The following is a 20,746-nucleotide window of genomic DNA, read 5'->3' on the forward strand; positions in this document are numbered from 1 at the left end:
AGCTTCATTTCACAGAAGGCGCTTGTGCCAATTAAATTAAGCTGAGCGTATCACTGGAAGATAAGACACATGGTGGAAGAAGAATTTTCCAGATCTGAAGCTACAGTGCAAGAAGAGATGGCTTAGTACTGATTAGCTCCAAATTACATCCCAAATTAAGAAGACATGTTTGCTCCCCACCCCCATTCCCAACTGTGGATTCCACATTATGGAGACTCAGCAGCTGGACAGAGATGTGGGGGGGGGGAGATGTTTGGGAGGGACCATTTATTAAATATGGGTGCCAGCTGGGCCTGGTGTAGTTTTTCTGTACTTCTGTGAACTATAAAGTTTCAGACACCAAAGGAGCCAAGTGTAAGGGAGGCTGGTAAGTGCCTTATGGCATCCACAGAGGCTGTGTGTGTGTGTGTGTGTGTACATTCTTAATATAGGGATGAAGATTAAAGATTTCTTTTAAGAAACTGGTGCCTGCAGTTATGGCCCTTTGGGATGAGGAGAAATCCCCTTCTCCCCACTACCAGGTCATAAAGGTTTTACCTTTTCAGAATTTGCCATGAACAGAGCTAGTACACTGAAAAAGAGTGAACCAAGGACCCCCCCCCCCCCCGAACCCAGATGAATAGTTTCAACTTCAGAGAGTTTGCTATATTTGGGAACAGAAATGACTTCACTTCCAGGGAATTGGAGGGGGGCAGTCTGTTTTTCTCTGGTCATGCAGCTTGACTTGCATGCATGACCTATATGATTTACTAAGCTATTCTTTTAATGAGAAGGGTACTTCGCCAGTGATTTTTTCCCCTGTAGCATGCTAGATTCAGGATGCAAATTAATTTGCAGTGCAGCCTTCTGCATGGGAGCCCCTGGTTTAGGGTTCTTCCAAATCCTCACATTGCTTCCAACACCTGTAGTTCTAAGGAATAGCTCTTACAGGGATCATCATGCCTCTTAGGTATACTGCCTATTGAAACTCTGTCATGCTCCTGTTTCTCCAAACAAAGGAACATGGAAGTCCAACAAATGGTTCTTGTTCACACAGAGTTTGCCACAGTGATGTTCCCATGCAGACTCTGCTAGCTTGCTGGGAGGGCACAGCTCAGTGGTAGAGCACATGCTTTGCATGCAGAAGGTCACAGGTTCAATCCCCAGCATCACTAGATAAAAGGAGCAGGCGAAGGGAAATACCTCTGTCTGATACCCTGGAGAGATGCTGCCAGTCAGAATAGACTATACTAGGCTAGATGGACAGAAATGAAATGGACTTATGCCAGGTTAACCTATGTCCCTATGAGTGCTCTCAGATCCTACAGGCCTGAAGTACACCAAGCTCTGCACTGGATGAAGGCAGTCTTAAATTAAAAATAAATTCTTGCATGTGTCAGTTTTTCCTATAGAGCCTCTGCCAGTTTATCCTATATATTTTTTTATGTCAACAGATACTTCCAATTGACTTGGGGGTCACCAGACTATTAAGTTCCTGTGAAGAAATTCCTGCATATAACTGTGTTGTTATTAGGGCTGTGCACCACTTTGGCCTGAGGCCCGAACCCGGAGTCGAAGAGGGCTGCTCCGAGCCACTTTGTGCCCCCTCCAAGGTGGAACGGAGGGGGCACGAAGCGGCCTGGCCTGGGTTAGGGGCTCAGCGTGCTTTGGCGCCTGGCCCGGCCCCCCCCCCACGCCTCCAGGTCCTTACCTGAGCAGCCCTCTCCTCGCTGTCACCATGCCTTTACCGTCGCACCACATCTTGAGGCCTGGACGCATGGCGACTCTCCTTCGAGGGAGTCGCCATTTTTAAAATGGCAACCTCCTGGAAGTTCCAGGAAGTTGCCAATTTAAAAATGGCAACTCCCTCGAAGGAGAGTCGCTGCGCATCCAGGCCTCAGGAGGTGGCGGTGGCGAAGACAGCAGCAGCGGGTGGTGGCGAAGGTGATGGAAGCAAAGGTGGCTCAATGGAGAAGATGGTGGCGGCAGAGGAGGCGGCAGCCCAGGTAAGTAGCTGGGGGGTTGCATGGGGGCGTTGGGGAGGGACCTGCTTCAGGTTTGGGGGGCCCCCGAATCTGCCTTAGCCGGATCAGGCCTGCCTCGGATTGGGGGGTCCCTGTACAGCCCTAGTTGTTATGTAATGATTACTCTGTGTGGCTACAGTGTATCTAAGTAGGCCTGAGGCCTTGTTTTGTTTCTGTTAAAGGCCTGGGTAGTAATTGCTGAGTAACGTTTTGAAAGGGGGGCGGGGGAGAGAGAGACAATCGCTTTGAATATTGTTAGATAGGGCCTGGGTGAGGTTCAATGAAATTCAATTCTGTTTGGCTGGAGATTCTAGCTAGGTGGAAAAGAGCGTCCGGAAAATGACAAGTTAAGGTCTGACAGTTGACAGTTAGGAGTCAGTCAGAGGGAGCCTGTGGAGAGAGGGAGAACGTCTGCTGGTTGGTGTGTGGTGTTTTGGAAGGGCTAAGAGAAAGCTGAGGAGAACGTTAATAGCCAACACTTAAATATTAAGCTATTCTTTCTCTGTGGTATTACCTTAGGTGGCTGGTGGAGTAGAGCACGCAGCTGTGTTATGCCAAGAGGCTGCCCTAAGATCTTACCAGAGGGAGGTTATACAAGTAGGCTGTAAAAACCTAGATAAATTGTCCAAGCAGCCAGTAATACAACGGGAAGAGCTTGGGTGTCAGATGAAGACTGTACCCTCAAACTGGACCTGGTTATAAGGGTATTTGGCTGGAATGGAGGTTTGGCGAATTTGGCCTGAGGTAAAAGAAGTCCGTAGAGGCTTGTAACAGCAACAGGGTCCCTTGAGTCGTAAAGAATTGTCACTAAGCAGTCTTTTGAAAACTCCAAAGTAAATATTAGTAATCCCTTATGTAGAAAATATCCCTTTAAAAAAGTATTTGTTTAATAGTTCAGCTTGTCTCTAGCGTTGGTGCCCATTTCATGCCTAAGACTCTCAGCTATTATGAGGCTTTAGAATATTTTAACAAAATTGATGGCAGAGGGAATGGGTCAGTTGGTGGAACTCTTGAATTATAGTGGCAGAGAGTTCCTTAGGCCCAGAAATATAAGCATTTGCTATAAATAAGAAACCCTATAGGTGAGATTGCCCAGTGAAGGAGCAGTTTCCCCATAGGTGGTGGCAATAGTGGGGAGAGGAAATCCCCCATAGAACCACACAGCTGTCCCAAGGTACAGTGCCCCGTAAAGTCTGTCTGCCCATTTATCTGTGAGAGTTGTAGATTTTAAGTACTAGGTCAGAGCGTCCAGGCAATCACCTTTTCATGAAAGTGACCATATACATCAGGCGAGGTGTGCAAATCATAGGCTGGTCTGTAAGTATAGCTCTCATAGCTTGTTTTACACAGTAATCTGGTTTCAAAGGTGGAAGGAATGGCTCAATTTCTTTTCTGAAAAAAGCAAACAAAACTAATTTTAGAAATACACTCACAGTAAAGTACATGCAGACAGAAGATAAAACTAGAGTTAAAAGTGCTTTTATCCCACTGATTCCAAAGGAAGAGATCTGATCTGGCAACTGTTTGTTATTCATGCCTCTGTTACATCGGGGTTAGACGATTGCAATGTGCTTTAAATGGGGCTACTCTTGAAGAGTGTCGAGAAGCTTCAACTGGTACAAATGCATCAGCTAGGCTGCGAACTTATGCTCAGTATCATGATCACATCATCCCAATACAGAAAGATCTACGCTGGTTACCAATTATTTTCCAGGCTCAATTCAAGATGCTAGTTTCAACTTTTAAAGCTCTACATGCCTTAGGGCCTGGCATAATAGAGGGGCCATCTATTTTGGTCTGAATCTGCTCGGTCATTCAGATCAGCAGGATCTTTTGAAGACACCCTCGCTCACAGAAGCCCACTTGTCGGGGACTCAGGAAAGAGTTTTCTCCTGTGTTGTATCTAAACTCTAGAATGCACTCCCTTTGTAGTTCTGAGTAGTCCCCATTTTCTCTGAATTCAGGAAGAAGGTCAAGATACATCCTTTTAACTTGGCTTATTAAATGGTTGTTAGTACTTTTAAAACTTGCTTTAATGTTTTACTATATATTAATCTAATTACGGTTTTTATTTTCTCCAATATTTGTAAACCACCTTGGTCGGCTTCAGAAAGGCAGCACAGAAATACAATAAATAAATTTAAACAAGTGCTTAACCTTCCCACTGAGATCAATAGGACTTCTTTAATGTATTTTGACTCATCCCTCCACTCAATCAGTGCTCCAGGTGATTTACAATAAAACCATAAAAAGAATAAAATACAGCCTTTTCAAAAAAACTAAACACAAAATGTACATTTGTTACAATAAAACAGGAACCCTATAAAAATCAAGGTGTGGCATTAATCAATTAAAGCTTGGAAAAACAGTAAGAGTATCAGCCATCTAAAGGCCATAACTGATTGAGGCAACCTAACCACCCCAACAAGGATGCCACAACCAGGACACTGCTTCACAAAGGCCTGTCTCGAGTCCCCTCCAACTTCACCTGTCTAGGAGGTGGGACATGTGACAGGGACTCAGAAGATGAACACAGGCTTTGGGCTCTTGAAGTGTTTCTAAATTACAAATTTAATCTAGATACACAAGAGTTTACAGATAATAAATAAATAAATCCAACAAGTGTAAGAGGCATTAGTACTATATCAAAAAAGGAAGTTAACACATACAATATATATTTGCAACTTGCTTTTAAAGATATTTGTGTTTCCCCATTATATGAACACAGTTATGATATTTTTATTATAATTATGTTTGTAAAGTGGGTAAATCTTACATTGAAACAAACCAGAACCATGCTGTTTCAACAGAATTTGATATAGCTGTGTTACCTTTTTCCAGGTAAGGCTGAAAATTAGAAAAAAAAATCAAGCTAGCCTACTTACCTAATTCTGCAGCCTCTGAACATTCCGGTGTCTACAAGGTAAGGGCAAACCAATGTTGTTTTAATACCATCTTTTTCAGCTGCCTTCAGTTCATGGCTCAGAGATTCATGAAAACCCACAGCTCCAAATTTACTGGCACAATAATCCTAGATTGGCAACACAAGAAGCAAGTGTGAAATAAATAAATAAATAAATAAATCTAAATTAAGAAGTGAACAGATTTGAAACCATCCTGTTATGTTTCTAAATGGAGAACATTAGGAAGCTCACATCAAAGCTCCACATTGTTTCAGTGTGACTGTGTGTCAAAATACTTCTATATTTCAAGCAGCAACACAAAAGAAATAGGTTGTCAGTTCAGCCAAATCTCTTTGCCATAGTTTGCTTCTATGGATTCTACCTTGAAATGAATAAAATATTCCTGCCTCAGGAATTTGGACAACAACTTAATTTGGGGGAACAGCAGCTAAATCACTATTTTTAGCTTTAATCTAAAGCAAGGGTGGGCAACCTGTGGTCCTAGGCCTAATTTTATGTGTTGTTGTTGGGTCCTTAAGTCGTGTCCGACTCTTCGTGACCCCATGGACCATAGTACGCCAGGCCTTCCTGTCCTCCACTCTCTCCCAGAGTGTGCTCAAGTTCATAGTCATTGCATCAGTGATACTATCTAGCCATCTCATCCTCTGCTGTCCCCTTCTCCCTTTGCCTTCAATCTTTCCCAGCATCAGGGTCTTTTCCAGTGACTTTTCTCTTCGCATTAGGTGGCCAAAATATTCGAGCTTCAGCTTCAGTATCTGTCCTTCCAATGAGCACTCAGGGTTGATTTCCTTTAGGATTGACTGATTTGGCCTCCTTGCAGTCCAGGGGACTCCTAAGAGTCTTCCCCAGCACCACAGTTCGAAAGCATCAATTCTTTGGCGCTCAGCCTTCCTTATAGTCCAGCTCTCACAGCCATACGTTGCTACTGGGAAAACCATAGCTTTGATTATACGAATCTTTGTCGGCAAGGTGATGTCTCTGCTTCTTACTATGCTGTCCAGGTTTGCCATAGCTTTCCTCCCAAGGAGCAAGCGTCTTTGAATTTCATGGCTACAGTCACCGTCTGTGGTGATCTTGGAGCCCAAGAAAGTAAAATCTGTCACTACTTCCATTTCTTCCCCTTCCATATGCCAGGAAGTGATGGGGCCAGATGCCATGATCTTAGTTTTTTTTAATGTCGAGTTTCAAACCAGCTTTTGCACTCTCTTCTTTCACCCTCAACAAGAGGCTCTTTAGATCCTCTTCGCTTTCTGCCATTAGGGTGGTATTGTCTGTGTATCTGAGGTTGATAAATCTCCCAGCAATCTTAATTCCGACCTGTGATTCATCCAACCCGGTGTTTCTCATGATGTACTCTGCATATAACTTAAATAAGCAGGACGACAATATACAGCCTTGTCGTACTCCTTTCCCAATTTTGAACCAATCGGTTGTTCCATGTCTGGTTCTTACTGTTGCTTCTTGACCCTCGTACAGGTTTCTCAGGAGACAGGTAAGGTGGTCTGGTACTCCCATCTCCTTCAGAATTTGCCACAGTTTGTTGTAATCCACACAATCAAAGGCTTTAGCGTAGTCAATGAAGCAGAAATAGACGTTTTTCTAGAATTCTCTTGCGTTCTCCATGATCCAGTGAATGTTGGCGATCTCTAGTTCCTCTGCCTCTTCGAAATCCAGCTTGTACTTCCGGTAGTTCTCGGTTCACATACTGCTGAAGCCTAGCTTGTAGGATTTTGAGCATAACCTTGCTGGCATGTGAGATGAACACAATCGTACGGTAGTTTGAACACTCTTTGACATTGCCCCTCTTTGGAACTGGAATGTAAACTGACCTTTTCCAGTCTTGTAGCCACTGCTGGGTGTTCCAAATTTGTTGGCATATTGAGTGCAGCACTTTAACAGCATCATCTTTTAGGATCTTAAATAGCTCAGCTGGAATACTGTCATCTCCGCTAGCTTTGTTATTACTAATGCTTCCTAAGGCCCACTTGACTTCACTCTCTAGGATGTCCTGCTCAAGTTCAGTGATCGCACTATCATGGCTATCAGGGACATTCAGATCATTCCTGTATAGTTCTTCCATGTATTCTTTCAACCTCTTCGTAATCTCTTCTGCTTCTGTTAGGTCCCTGCCTTCTTTGTCCTTTATCATGCCCGTCTTTGCACAAAATGTTCCCTTGATATCTCCGATTTTCTTGAAAAGATCTCTAGTCTTTCCCATTCTATTGTTTTCCTCAATTTCTTTGCATTGTTCATTTAAGAAGGCCTTCTTGTCTCTAGGGATGTACAAAAGTCACTTACCTTTTCGCAGCTTGGCTTCGCGGTGGGGGGGAGGCTCTTCGCTTTCCCCCCCGAAGTTCAGGCAAAGGGGGGGAGGCTTCCCGCCTCGCCCGGCCGAAATTCAGGCCGGGGAGAAGCGCCCCGTCTCCCCGGCCGCAAAAGAAAAAGTAAAAAAAAAAAAAAAGACCCCGTGATAGGCTACGTGACGTTTTACGTAGCCTATCACAGCTAGATTTCCAAAGTCAGCCGTGATAGGCTACGTAAATCGTCACGTAGCCTATCACGGGTGACTTTGGGGGAAAAAAAAAAGTGCGTATGCAAATGGCGGCGGCCCATGGGCGCCGCCATTTGCGTTCCTTATTTTGGCACGTCTAGTCTACGTAAAGATTTACGTAGACTACGGCGAAAATAAGGGCGGCGAAAATAGCGTGCCCTTATTTTTACCGTAGTCTACGTAAATCTTTACGTAGACTAGACGTGCCAAAATAAGGAACGCAAATGGCGGCGCCCATGGGCCGCCGCCATTTGTGTACATGCTTCCCCCCCCCCCAAAGTCACCCGTGATAGGCTACGTGACGATTTACGTAGCCTATCACGGCTGACTTTGGAAATCTAGCCGTGATAGGCTACATAAAACGTTACGTAGCCTATGCACGGGTGTATGTGTGTTTTTTTTTTTACTTTATTTTTTTTTTTTGCAATGGCGGCGGCGGCAGCCAGTCGGGAGACCGGCCGCCGCCCCCACCCGCGACGAACCGCCGCTGGGACCCACCGCCGGGAGGGACATTCGCCAAAGGTAAGTCCCGTCCCGGGGGGGGGCAGGGGGGGCGGAGAATTTCACCGCCAATTTCGGGGGGCCGAACGCGTTGGTGCTCGGCCCCCCGAAGACTTGGGGAGAAATTCTCCGCCATCCCTACTTGTCTCTCCTTGCTATTCTCTGGAAATCTGCATTCAGTTAGGTATATCTTCCCCTTTCTCCCTTGCTTTTCGCTTCCCTTCTTTCCTCAGCTACTTGTAAAGCCTCATCAGACAGCCACTTTGCTTTCTTGCATTTCTTTTTCTTGGGGATGGATTGAGTTGCTGCCTCCTGAACAATGTTATGGACCTCCGTCCATAGTTCCTCAGGCACTCTGCCTATCAGGTCTAATCCCTTAAATCTATTTGTCACCTCCACTGTATATTCATAAGGGATATGATTTAGGTCATACCTGAATGGTTTAGTGGTTTTCTCTACATTCTTCAATTTAAGCTGAAATTTTGCAATAAGAAGTTCATGATCTGAGCCACAGTCAGCTCCAGGTCTTGTTTTTACTGACTATATAGAGCTTCTCCATCTTTGGCTGCAAAGTACATAATCAATCTGGTTTCCATATTGACCATCTGGTGATGTCCATGTGTAGAGTTGCCTCTTGTGCTGTTGGAAAAGACTGTTTGCTATGATCAGCGTGTTCTCTTGGCAAAACTCTATTAGCCTTTGTCCTGCTTCATTTTGTACACCAAGGCCATGCTTGCCTGTTATCCCGGTGATTTCTTGACTTCCTACGTTAGCATTCCAATCCCCTAATGATGAAAAGGACATCTTTTTTTGGTGTTAGTTCTAGAAGGTGTTGTAGGTCTTCATAGAACTGATCAACCTCAGCTTCTTCGGCCTCAGTGGTTGGGGCAGAGACTTGAATTACTGTGATGTTGAATGGTTTGGCTTGGATTAGTACTGAGATCATTCTATGGTTTTTGAGATTGTACCCCAGTACTGCTTTTCCCACCTTTTTATTGTCTACAAGTGCTACTCCATTCCTTCTAAGGGATTCTTGCCCACAGTAGTAGATATGATGGTCACCTGAATTAAATTCGCCCATGCTTGTCCATTTTAGTTCGCTGATTCCCAAGATGTCGATGTTCAATCTTGCCATCTCATGTTTGACCACCTCCAGCTTACCTTGATTCACTGAACTTACATTCCAGGTTCCTAAACAATATTGTTCTTTACAGCATCAGATTTTCTTTTCACCACCAGACACATCCACACCTGAGTGTCCTTTCAGCTTTGGCCCAGCCGCTTCACTCTTTCTGGCGCTACTTGGAAATACCCTCTGCTCTTCCCCAGTAGTATATTGGACACCTTCCGACCTGAGGGGCTCATCTTCCGGCATCATATCTTTGAGCCTTGTGATACATTCCATGGGGTTTTCTTGGCAGGAATACTGGAGTGCGTTGCCATTTCCTTCTCCAGTGGACCACATTTTGTCAGAACTCTCCGCCATGACCTGTCCATCTTGAGTGGCCCTGCAAAGCATAGCTTATGGCTTTACTGCGTTACACAAGCCCCTTTGCCACAGCATGGCAGTGATCCATGAAGGGGCAATGATCCATGCCCTCAGCCTAAGTTCAAAAGCCCTCTGCATGTAGATCTCTATCAACAGCAAGCTATGCCTCCCCTGGCAGCCTCCCCTGGCATGGGAAGTAAGAAGAATGAGAGAAAAAAAGGAGTGACCCGCTCATTTTTGGCTCTAGCCTTTCCCACCACTGACTTTGGCCCTACCCACTGCTGCCATATAGCCCCCAACAGATTGCTCATGAGGGAATGTGGCTTTTGACAGAAAAAAAGGTTGTCACCCTTCTCTAAAGGTTTTTTTTTTAATTATTAAGAGAACAGGTATGCTTGGGGTATCTGCACAATGTGGCCTGGTTTGGAACAAACCACAATCTTAAACCAGGGGCTGAACTTGGTTTAAGATTCTGCTTTGTTCCAGTCCTTATAACCATAGTTTACTGGTTCAGATGCAGTGGGAAATGATGACTCAATTAAGACCCAGGAAGTCCTCAACAAGACTGCACTGAAAAGGGAGACTGGAAAAGGCAGTACAAGAAAAAGCATGCAGGCACAAGGGTCATGCATATCTTGGCTTAATAAGCTGTCTGAATTGGCCATTATTTAACCCCTTAGTTGGGGAATTAACTGAAAATAATTTCTTGCTGTTCTCTAGAGTTTTAGCTCTATCCAGTTGTATTTCACTAGTGATGAGCAAGAATGCATTATTGATGACTGAACCTTACTTCCGTCACAACACAAGAAGAAATGCCAGCTATTCTGGGCTCATATCTTAACAATATAGGACACACAGAAGTTCATGTTCTACATCCTTCTGATACCAGATGTTTCAGGTACCAGGCTGGTAAGGACGAAGAAAAGAGGTACACACAGAAGCCTGCCACTGCTTCGAGTAAATTTAAATACCAGTCAGGGATATGTAGTCTAAACCAGTTCTGGTTTAGTATGTCTAGCTTGCTTGTTCACAAATAGGTTATGTTCCATATAATCTTTCTGAACATAATGGACACCTTTGATACATGATCAGAACTATTGACTAATGGATACTGGCAGTATGAAATAAGTCCACCAAGACAAAGAGCTATTGGAATCAAAAGAATTAAAGATCACTGTTGACAGAAATAAATATACAAGCACTGCATATGGAGGAGTGATCCTCATTGGTATAGAACAGGGGTGGGCAACATGTAGCCTTCCAGATATTTTGGCCTGCAACTCCCATCAGCCCTTACCAGCATAGCCAATGGTGAGGAATCATGGGAGTTGTGGTCCTCAGGTGTTTTGGCCTACAAGTTGTCCATCCTGGTATAGAAAGTCACCAGCATTGGGGAAAGTGTTCTAGAAGCTGTTAAGATGAGGCTGGGAGAGAAAACAGGTGGCAGGTTATGCCATTTTGATCACACATGGCTATCCATTTCAAATAAATCTCTATGTCTTTGGCATTTTCCTTTTGAAGTAAGAACGTTATATTGCTCCACCTAGATTCCTCAAACTATCGCATACTCTAACAGTACTTTGTGGTGACACTGGTGCAGGGGTGTGTGCAGAATTGTTAAATCTCATATTGTTGGAACTTCAAACAAGCTTGCTTATTCTCATTCTCTCTGCAGTGATAGCTTCTTTGTTGTTTATTCATTCAGTCGCTTCCGACTCTTCGTGACATCATAGACCAGCCCACGCCAGAGCTTCCGGTCGGCCATCGCCACCCCCAGCTCCCCCAAGGTCAAGTCCGTCACCTCCAGAATATCATCCATCCATCCTGCCCTTGGTCGGCCCCTCTTCCTTTTGCCTTCCACTTTCGCTAGCATCAGCATCTTCTCCAGGGTGTCCTGTCTTCTCATTATGTGGCCAAAGTACTTCAGTTTTGCCTTTAATATCATTCCCTCCAGTAAGCAGTCTGGCTTGATTTCCTGGAGTATGGACTGGTTTGATCTTCTTGCAGTCCAAGGCACTCTCAGAATTTTCCTCCAACAACACAGTTCAGAAGCATCTATCTTCCTTCGCTCAGCCTTCCTTATGGTCCAGCTCTCGCAGCCATAGGTTACTACAGGGAATATCAATGCTTTAACTATGCGGACCTTTGTTGTCAGTGTGATGTCTCTGCTCTTAACTATTGTATCAAGATTTGTCATTGCTGTCCTTCCAAGAAGTAAACGTCTTCTGATTTCCTGGCTGCAGTCAGCATCTGCAGTAATCTTTGCGCCTAGAAAGACAGTCACTGCCTCCACATTTTCTCCCTCTACTTGCCAGTTATCAGTCCAGCTGGTTGCCATAATCTTGGTTTTTTTGAGGTTTAACTGCAACCCAGCTTTTGCACTTTCTTCTTTCACCTTCGTCATGAGGTTCCTCAGCTCCTCCTCGCTTTCAGCCATCAAAGTGGTATCATCTGCATATCTGAGATTGTTAAATGTTTCTTCCAGCTATTTTAACTCCAGCCTTGGATTCATCAAGCCCAGCACGTCACGTGATGTGTTCTGCGTACAGGTTGAATAGGTAGGGTGAGAGTATACAATCCTGCCATACTCGTTTCCCAATCTTAAACCAGTCCGTTGTTCCATGGTCTGTTCTTACCGTTGCTACTTGGTCATTATACAGATTCCTCAGGAGGCAGACAAGATGACTTGGTATCCCCAGCCCACCAAGAACTTGCCATAATTTGTTATAATCCACAAAGTCAAAGGCTTTAGAATAGTCAATGAAACAGAAATAGATGTTTTTCTGAAACTCCCTGGCTTTCTCCATCATCCAGTGGGTATTGGAAATTTGGTCTCTAGTTCTTCTGCCTTTTCTAAACCCAGCTTGGCCCATTCAACCTCACTCTTCAGGATGTCTGGCTCTAGCTCACTGACCACACCGTCAGATCTATCCCCGATATTATTATCCTTCCTATACAGATCTTCTGTATATTCTTGCCACCTTTTCTTGCTCTCTTCTGCTTCTGTTAGGTCCTTGCCATTTTTGTTTTTGATCATATCCATTTTTGCCTGGAATTTACCTCTGATGTTTCTAATTTTCTGGAAGAGGTCACTTGTCCTTCCTATTCTATTATCTTCTTCCACTTCTGTGCATTGCTTGTTTAAAAATAATTCCTTATCTCTTCTGGCTAATCTCTGGAATTTTGCATTTAATTGGGCATATCTCCCCCTTTCACTGTTGCCTTTTGCTTTCCTTCTTTCTTGGGCTACTTCCAGCATCTGAGCGGACAGCCATCTTGCCTTCTTGGTTTTCTTTTTCTTTGGGACGTTTTTTGTTGCCGCCTCCTGAACAATGTTGCGAACTTCTGTCCATAGTTCTTCCGGGACCCTATCTATTAAATCTAGTCCCTTAAATCTATTCTTCACCTCCACTGGATATTCATTAGGAATATTAGTGAGCGTATATCTAACTGCTCTGTGGGTCTTCCCTATTCTCTTTAGTCTGATTCTAAATTGCGTAATAAGAAGTTCATGATCTGAACTACAGTCAGCTCCAGGTCTTGTTTTTACTTTACTGACTCCAGGTCTTGTTTTTACTGTGGTATAGATGTCCGCCACCTTTGGCTACAAAGGATGTAGTCAATCTGATTTTGGTGTTGACCATCTGGTGAAGTCCATGTATAAAGTCGTCTCTTAGGTTGTTAGAAGAGAGTGTTTGTTATGCACAGTGAGTTGACTTGACAAAATTCTATCAGCCTATGTCCCGCTTCATTTTGTTCTCCCAGACCAGCTTTGTCATAACCATTTCTAGAAAGAAAATAATTGCTGCTGGTCATTATGTTGTTACGTACAATTTAAGTCAGTGGTACCTTAATTTTCGACAGAAAGTAGATTGGTCATGAACTCCCACCAAAAATCTGAGACTTTGCTCAAGTACCGTAGACTTTAACTTATGCAGCAAATCTGACAATGACATGAAGTTCTTTGACACACAAGAACAGTTTCAAGAAGTCTAACAAACCTCCACTCCAGCAGTACTGAATAGGCCAAGGGAACTTGCAACAGTAACAATGTGTCCGTGATTCAATTCCAGCATTTTGGGGAGGAATGCTTTAGTGGTCTACAAAAGAAGAATACAAGAGAAAGTTATTTAAGTGCAAGCCATTCTTTGGTCTATTTCTCCATCAACTAAAATGCAAGACTGCAGAGAACTTTATATATAATCAGAGTAAACCACCAGATTTGAAGCCCTGGTTGCATCATTTTAATTGAAATTTCAGAAAAGAACTGCTTAAGTACGAAGATTCCATTTAAGTAAAACAAGTGCGACAAGAAGCAAAGGTCATTTAGCTTCTTCTATTGCTATATTAACTTCAGCTACTAATTTTGATTTGAGAGCCAAGGTAGTGTAGAATAGTAGTTGTAGCAACAGAGCATCCCTACACACACCACCACCACCACACTTTTTTCTTAATTCCACCTTACCTCCCAAATGTTCTTATTCTCGCAGCAATCCTATGGGGTAGGGTAGGGTAGGCAGACTGAGATGGTGACTATTCATAGTCACATAGTGAGCTTTCTGGCCAAATGAAGATTTAAACCAGCTGGACTTCAAGATGGAAGATTTGGGTTCAAATTTTCACTTGGCCAGAAAGCTGGCTATGTAACTATGAATAGTTACCATCTCAGTCTGTCTACCCTACCCCATAGGATTGTTGCAAGAATAAGAACATTTTGGAGGAAAGGTGGGGTTAAGAAAAAATTGTGGTGGTGGTGTGTGCAGGAATGCTCTGTTGCTACAAATGCTGTTCTCGACACCTCTTTACCTCTGAACTGGCAAGTTGGAAAGGATAAGTGGCAATCCTCACTGGCCTGGATATAACCCATGTGCCTCCAGCTTCTAATCCAAGTGCATGATCACACATGCCATACAATTTCTCAAATATGTGCTATATAGACCACGCGTCGGTAATATATAAAAGGGCCACAAGCACTAATGGAATTAGATGCTTAAAAAAAATTAACAACCACAAAACAAATATCTGCAACTCTTAAGTGCATAATCCTACTAATGACCAATAATGACCATTCCATTAAATCATCCCCAAGTGTCTGAATAGCACCTAGAAGTCTAGCACATCTCATGTTAACCCACAGGAAGCCCCCCTATAAAGAATGATCAGATTTGTTCAGGCTGCTGGTCCAGATAGTTGTAACTAATTGTTTGTAGTAACCATTCAATATCCCATTGATTTCCATGGATCTGCTCTAAGTGCGACTAAGTCTGGATCCAACCCATATCTATTAGAATCAGAACTCAAGTATTTAATTTGTACCTCCTACCTAATTTCTTTCCCCATTATATATTGGTTAAGGGGCACTGAAAGAATCTATCCTCTACTTTTTCCATATTATGCTTCGTTAAATACCACCTCCCTTTCCCTCATCTTTTCAAACTGAAGAATCCTAATCTTACACATACTAATCCTACACATACTACTATTAAACCATGCTCTAATTAGTATTTTTATGAATGCAGCATTGTATCCAAGATCTTTCACAGTTCAGCAAGAGCTATTTCTTTACTGTACACATATGAAGTACATTGCATTGCTGCTTGTGTTACATTGTCTATTTCCTCTGCCAGTTGGCTTCATCAGCTAGTTTTGTAAGATCATTTGGCAACTTGATCATCTGGTGCAGATATCACAGACTTAGAAGTTCTGTATTTCATAAATCTGATCATTTAATAACTGTTTGGAAAAGTGGATAAGCACTAGAGGTTGCAACTTAAATTTGCTGCAGCACCTTTCTATTGTGCAGTGCATGTTGACCATAACATGAAAAAAAAAAGCTTTCTACTCTTTTCCAGCCCAGTATACTGCTCACATCTGCAAGATAATTCTTTATTTTGATTGCTGAAAAAATGAAATCCATTAGCTGGATGAATTCTTCATATGCCCGTAAAAAGTTTCAGAGAGAGTCCAGATGGAGATACAGCTTCCTTTTGCAAAAGCTAGGACTATTTCCTAAAAAATATAGTGTGTAACCGTTCTTAAATATAAGTTCCCATCTATCTGCTGTACTGAAATTAGGATCACTGTGTATCTTAGGAGGCTTCCAGCCCTCTAGAACAAAGACTTCTTTAATGAATGACCTTACAGCCATTTTGTAATATGAAGCAGCTTTTGATGAATAGTATCTAAGCTGCTTTTGTTGCCACAAGAGTACCACTGAACAATAATATTCATCTGTCTCATGCCTTGACACATTTCATTGGAATACTCTAGATCCCTGGTCAACAATTACTTTTTAAACAAAGGCTATATTTTCAAATGAACAAAGGTTTAAGGCCATAAATATTAGCTCTGCTCACAGACAGAATTCCACATACAACACAAAGAGCTATTTAATCCCTTCTATCCCCGAGTGACCAGTAGGAGAGCAAAGGGCCACTTACATATCGCCCCCCAAAACGGTGAAAAGTGACACAGATTTGCATAAAATTTAATGTGCTTATATATATTATATATGCATATATAGAAATTACTATAATCTAAACAGAAATACAATGTATCTAATCCCATCATGGAGAAGACCGATCAGGTGACCCGTCTGCCTGCTCAGTCTGTTGTCCAGGTACTAACTGTTGATGAACAATTTCAAGGTCTCTGCTTTTCTGTATGGTTCTTTCTCTTTAAACTGCACTTAAGTGGACAGTCCTTCAGACAGAGGACTGCCCTCTGTAAAGAAGGACATGTGGCCACCCTTAAGGCACCTCGGTTGCTCCTTACCATTTTCCCATGTCATTGGCACAGGAGTGAGCAGCTGCAATGCATAGTAAGGGTTAGGGTTAAGGTTCACATTACAGGCGAGAGCGTTAAAGTGCCCTTTGCGTGGAGGGAGGGGATAAAGTACAGCACAAGGCCTTATGATCAGAAGCTATGCTGGGAGCCATTTGAAAAGCCTTTGGGCCACTGAACCTCAAGTTGCTTATCCCATAGCCGAAGCTCTCTGGGCAGTTTACAGAAGTTAAAACATTAAAATACTATATATAAAGTTTAAAAATCATATAGATAAAAGCACACAGACAATACATTCAAACATATAAATAAAAACAACTTTGAACAGTCAGTTATAACTGAAGACATATCCAGGACCGATTAAAACTCATTATGTGCTGCCAAATGACTGTAAAATAAACAGGTCTTAACCTGGTGCCAAAAAGATAACAATGTTGGCGCCAGGTGGACCTTGTTGGGGAGCTTGTTCCACTGATGGGGGGCCACCACTGAGAAGGCCCTCTCCCTTGTTGCCACCTTCTGAGCTTCCCTCAGAGGAGGCACCCAGAGGAGGACCTTAGATGCTGAACATAGCATATGGGTAGGTTCATTTTGGGAGAGGCATGCCATCAGGTATTACAGTCCCAAGCCGTGTAGGGCTTTATAGGTTAAAACCAGCACCTTGAATTGAGCTCAGAAGCATATAGTCAGCCAGTGCAAGCGGGCCAGAATTGGTCTTATGTGTGTGGACCTTCTAGTCCCAGTTATCAATCTGACTGCTGCATTTTGCATGAGCTACAGCTTCCGAACTGTCTTCAAAGGCAGCCCCATGTAGAGTGCTTTGCAGTAATCTATCTTGGAATCCCTGTCCAGATAGAGGCGTAGCTGGGCCACCAACTGAAATTGGTAGAAGGCACTCCGTGCCACTGAGGCCACTTGCGCCTCAAGTGACAAAGATGGTTCCAGGAGGCCCTCCAAGCTACGGACCTGCTCCTTCAGGGAGAGCACAACCCCATCCGGAACGTGTTGAATACCCTCCATCTGGTTAGCAGAACCACCCACCAACAGCATCTCAGTCTTGTCTTGAGCTTCAGTTTATTAGCCCTCATCCAGTCCATTGTCGCAGCCAGGCACTGATTCAGCACATCCACAGCCTCACCTGAAGAAGATGAAAAGGAGAAATAGAGCGGCATGTCATCAGCATACTGATGACAATGCACCCCAAAACTCCAGATGACCACATTCAATGGTTTCATGTAGATGTTGAATAGCATGGAGGACAAAACTAATATTGTTAACGTTAATTGCATTTATATCCACTCTTCCTCTAAGGAGCTAAGGGTGCCACACATGGTGGTAGTCTTTTTCTCCTTCCCTCCACTTTATCCTCACAACAAACCCTGTGAGATAACTTAGGCTGAGAGACAGTAACTAGTCAAAGTTTACCCAGTAAGCTTGATAGCCAAGTGGGGATTTGAATCCTGGTATTCAGCCTTCCCCAATCTAGTACCCTTTAAATGTGTTGGACTACAGCTCCCATCATTCCCAACCAACATGGCCAAATAGCTGCTCTAATTACTATACAACACTATATAGATGAAAAGCTCCAATTATAAGTACAAACTTTACTTTAAAACATAGCTTGTTAGCTGCTTCTACAAATCTGTAACAATAGCCTGATGTTTCTCAGACTAATATTTGGTTATTTGATTTGTTTCCACATTGCAACAGGCATGCTAGGCCAGAACAAAAAGTAAAATAAGTCTCCACAGACACAGCTCCTTCTATAATTTCATCCCACAACACCTGGATATGCCTCCATGGACTTTGCTAGGATTCCACCTGCAGAAATCCATTTGAAAGATTAAGACATCTATAATTACTTTACACCAGTCACTTTACAGCTGCCATGTGGTTGCAGGAAGTGACAATGTGCTAGAATTGCATTTCTGCCAAATTGACTGCATCTGTAAGCCAGAACTAGGGCTCCATTTTAAGTTGCTCCACGTCAGTTCTGCACAATTAATGTTCCCCCTATTCAAATCAATACTGGCGGCTTTTTAAAGTTAAGCAATTAATTTTTTTAAATCACAGTAATTTGAAGTACTGAAAGCTAGCCACCTAGTGAATTTTCTTTAACTTAAACCACTTGCCAAACAAATTTCTTCACTGGGTAATTGATGGCTTGAACGATTTTAGTTTCACATTTGTACAATACGACTGCAGCTGACTCAATTCCATTCTTATGGCATCTGTGCATTTTCTAATCAGAGATGTCGGAACAGTTTTCCTTTAACAATTTTCACGTGTTCTTGTACTGCATTTTTGCTTGCAGGTGTTAAATGACTAACTCAGACCTCTGACCACCACACAAAAGAGGGTTTTTCACTGGGCAGCTGGGGGATGACAGAAGATTAACAGGTCCTCACCCACCCACCCTTCTTGCCTCTACTGTTGATTAGCAGAAAGATGATATTTGCTTCAAAGTTAACCTGGTTTGCTTGTTTTTTTCTCCCTCCCCTCCCTTCAAGTTGTTCAAAATATGAACTCTGCAAGATTTCTTTGCAGTTCAGGCAGTTTACTATTCCAAACAGCACACAAATTCTGGGGCCAAATTATACTGAAAAGTCATATTATGTTCCCATGCCCAATAATGTACATATGATTTTATTTATTTATTATTACACTTGTATCCCACGTTTTTTCCTCTTGCAAGGAACCCAAGGTGGCTTACATGGTTCTCCTCCTCCCCCTCTCCATTTTATCATCAAAAGAACTCTGTGAGATAGGTTGGACTGAATCAGTGACTGGCCCAAAGTCACCCAGTGAGCTTCATGGCCGAGTGAGGATTAGAACCCGGATCTCCCGAGTCTCACTCCAACACTCTAACCACTACACCACAGTTGATAGTTCTTTTAAAATAGGAAAAGAGATCAATTGCTAAAGCTAAGCTGCCAAGAAGTGGATGGGTAATGGGTCCTTCCTGTCCTGTCTTCCTATCTTCTGCTTAATAGCTATGCCTGAGAAGTGCAGCATGCCACATGCCATACCATTTACCACACACACACAGACTGGGCAAATGATAGAGAGCGACTGGAGGACACAAGGGAAGGGCTGATAAGTCCTACAAAGTACCAACTCCCTATCTCCAACACCAGAGCCTTTTAATGAAACAGCCTGCATGTTTTCAAACACATCACTGCAGCGTGTACAGATAGATAGATATAGATAGATATAGATACACACACGCACGCACACCCACTGAATCCTCAGATTCTGTGCCAAATGTTGGATTCTGCCAAGTTCCATATACAATTCTGTGTGAACAGACACATGATAAAACTATCATGTTTTAAGTTTGTCCCTATTCTTGTAGCCAGAGGCATCTGCAAACATCATGTGCACTGATAGAGATGGAAATCTGTTTCATTTATCACCAGTGCCAGAAACATAAAATTTATTTCCTTTTCTTGACTACAGGAGAGAACAGTTTATTCTAGGACAGAATGGTCTTGGGTGCAATACATAGTTCTGTTGATGTCACTGTTTTAGACAAGAAGAATCTATTTCAAGTAATGGGAACTGGGAGAGGACCAAAGAAGTGGTTATCTACATTTTTCCTAACAAGTAGATATTAGATGCCTAGAAGGGAGTGCCTTACGTTGAACAATGTATTAGTGGTTTTCCCATATATGAGACATCAGAACTATTTGCCTGGTTGTCTGTGGAATGCAAGACTTACTTCCAGGCAGTGAGGCAGAGAAGACTGAACAAAAGCTGGCTGTTCTTATGTATGTATGGGCATGCAGGGTAAAAGTTGGGGACTAGTTACTTATGTGGACTAGTTTCTTATGTGGACTCATTTAGGAGGCTAATATTTCTTATTCATTCCCAAGCTTTTCTTGCTCAGTTAGAGAAAAAAAAGTAGATAGCATTCTTTTATTTATGTAATCCATTCCTCACGGGAGGAAAGCTGTTGCAATGTAATGAAATGGTGTCATTGTGCCCAATTTCAAAATTTAAATAAGTTCATCCTTATTGTTTATCTAGTTTTCAGCTATGAGCTCTGCCATCATAAGGCGCCCCTGACCCCATTTCACATACCTCACAGGATCACTGTGAAGAAATGGAGAAGTCTCATGTATGCTGTCTTGGATGAAGGGTTGGATATAAGAGAGGAAAGGCAAAGGGACTTTTTTCTACCATTGTCTTATAGATCAGCTCATAGGCACTAGGTAGTTCTAGATGAAATACAGCATGCAACCAACATGATGCAACCAAAGCTTAGCTGCCTAGGCAATTTTACTGCAGATGCAGAAGTTCTCCATAGGCCTTCTTAATGCTTAATTTTCTTTAATTGTGCAACATCCTTTTCTATACTTAATTTAGTCTCAAGAACGCATCAGTTGTTCATTCAATTCAACTGGTTGGACTTGGACAAGGCAAAGCAAGTTCATGGTTCAGGCCTAGGTCTAAATCCAATGTACCATTAGTGGAAGAAATACCTGTTTTAGTG

General features: G+C 42.8%; 1 protein-coding gene across 1 annotated transcript in view; it reads right to left on the reverse strand.

The window, feature by feature from the left end:
• Positions 1-20,746, reverse strand: part of RDH10 (retinol dehydrogenase 10) — a 48,295-nt gene that overhangs the window by 4,598 nt on the left and 22,951 nt on the right. The window contains exons 3-5 of the mRNA XM_084849313.1: positions 13,470-13,568; positions 4,889-5,034; positions 3,264-3,395 (exon numbers count right to left, since the gene is read on the reverse strand). Coding sequence (XP_084705439.1) covers positions 3,264-3,395; positions 4,889-5,034; positions 13,470-13,568 — 377 coding nt within the window. The remainder of the gene's footprint in view (positions 1-3,263; positions 3,396-4,888; positions 5,035-13,469; positions 13,569-20,746) is intronic.

The sequence above is a fragment of the Heloderma suspectum genome, chromosome 4 (assembly GCF_057233095.1).
Source record: "Heloderma suspectum isolate Gila_16-S chromosome 4, 16-S_ref, whole genome shotgun sequence".
NCBI lineage: Eukaryota > Metazoa > Chordata > Lepidosauria > Squamata > Helodermatidae > Heloderma > Heloderma suspectum.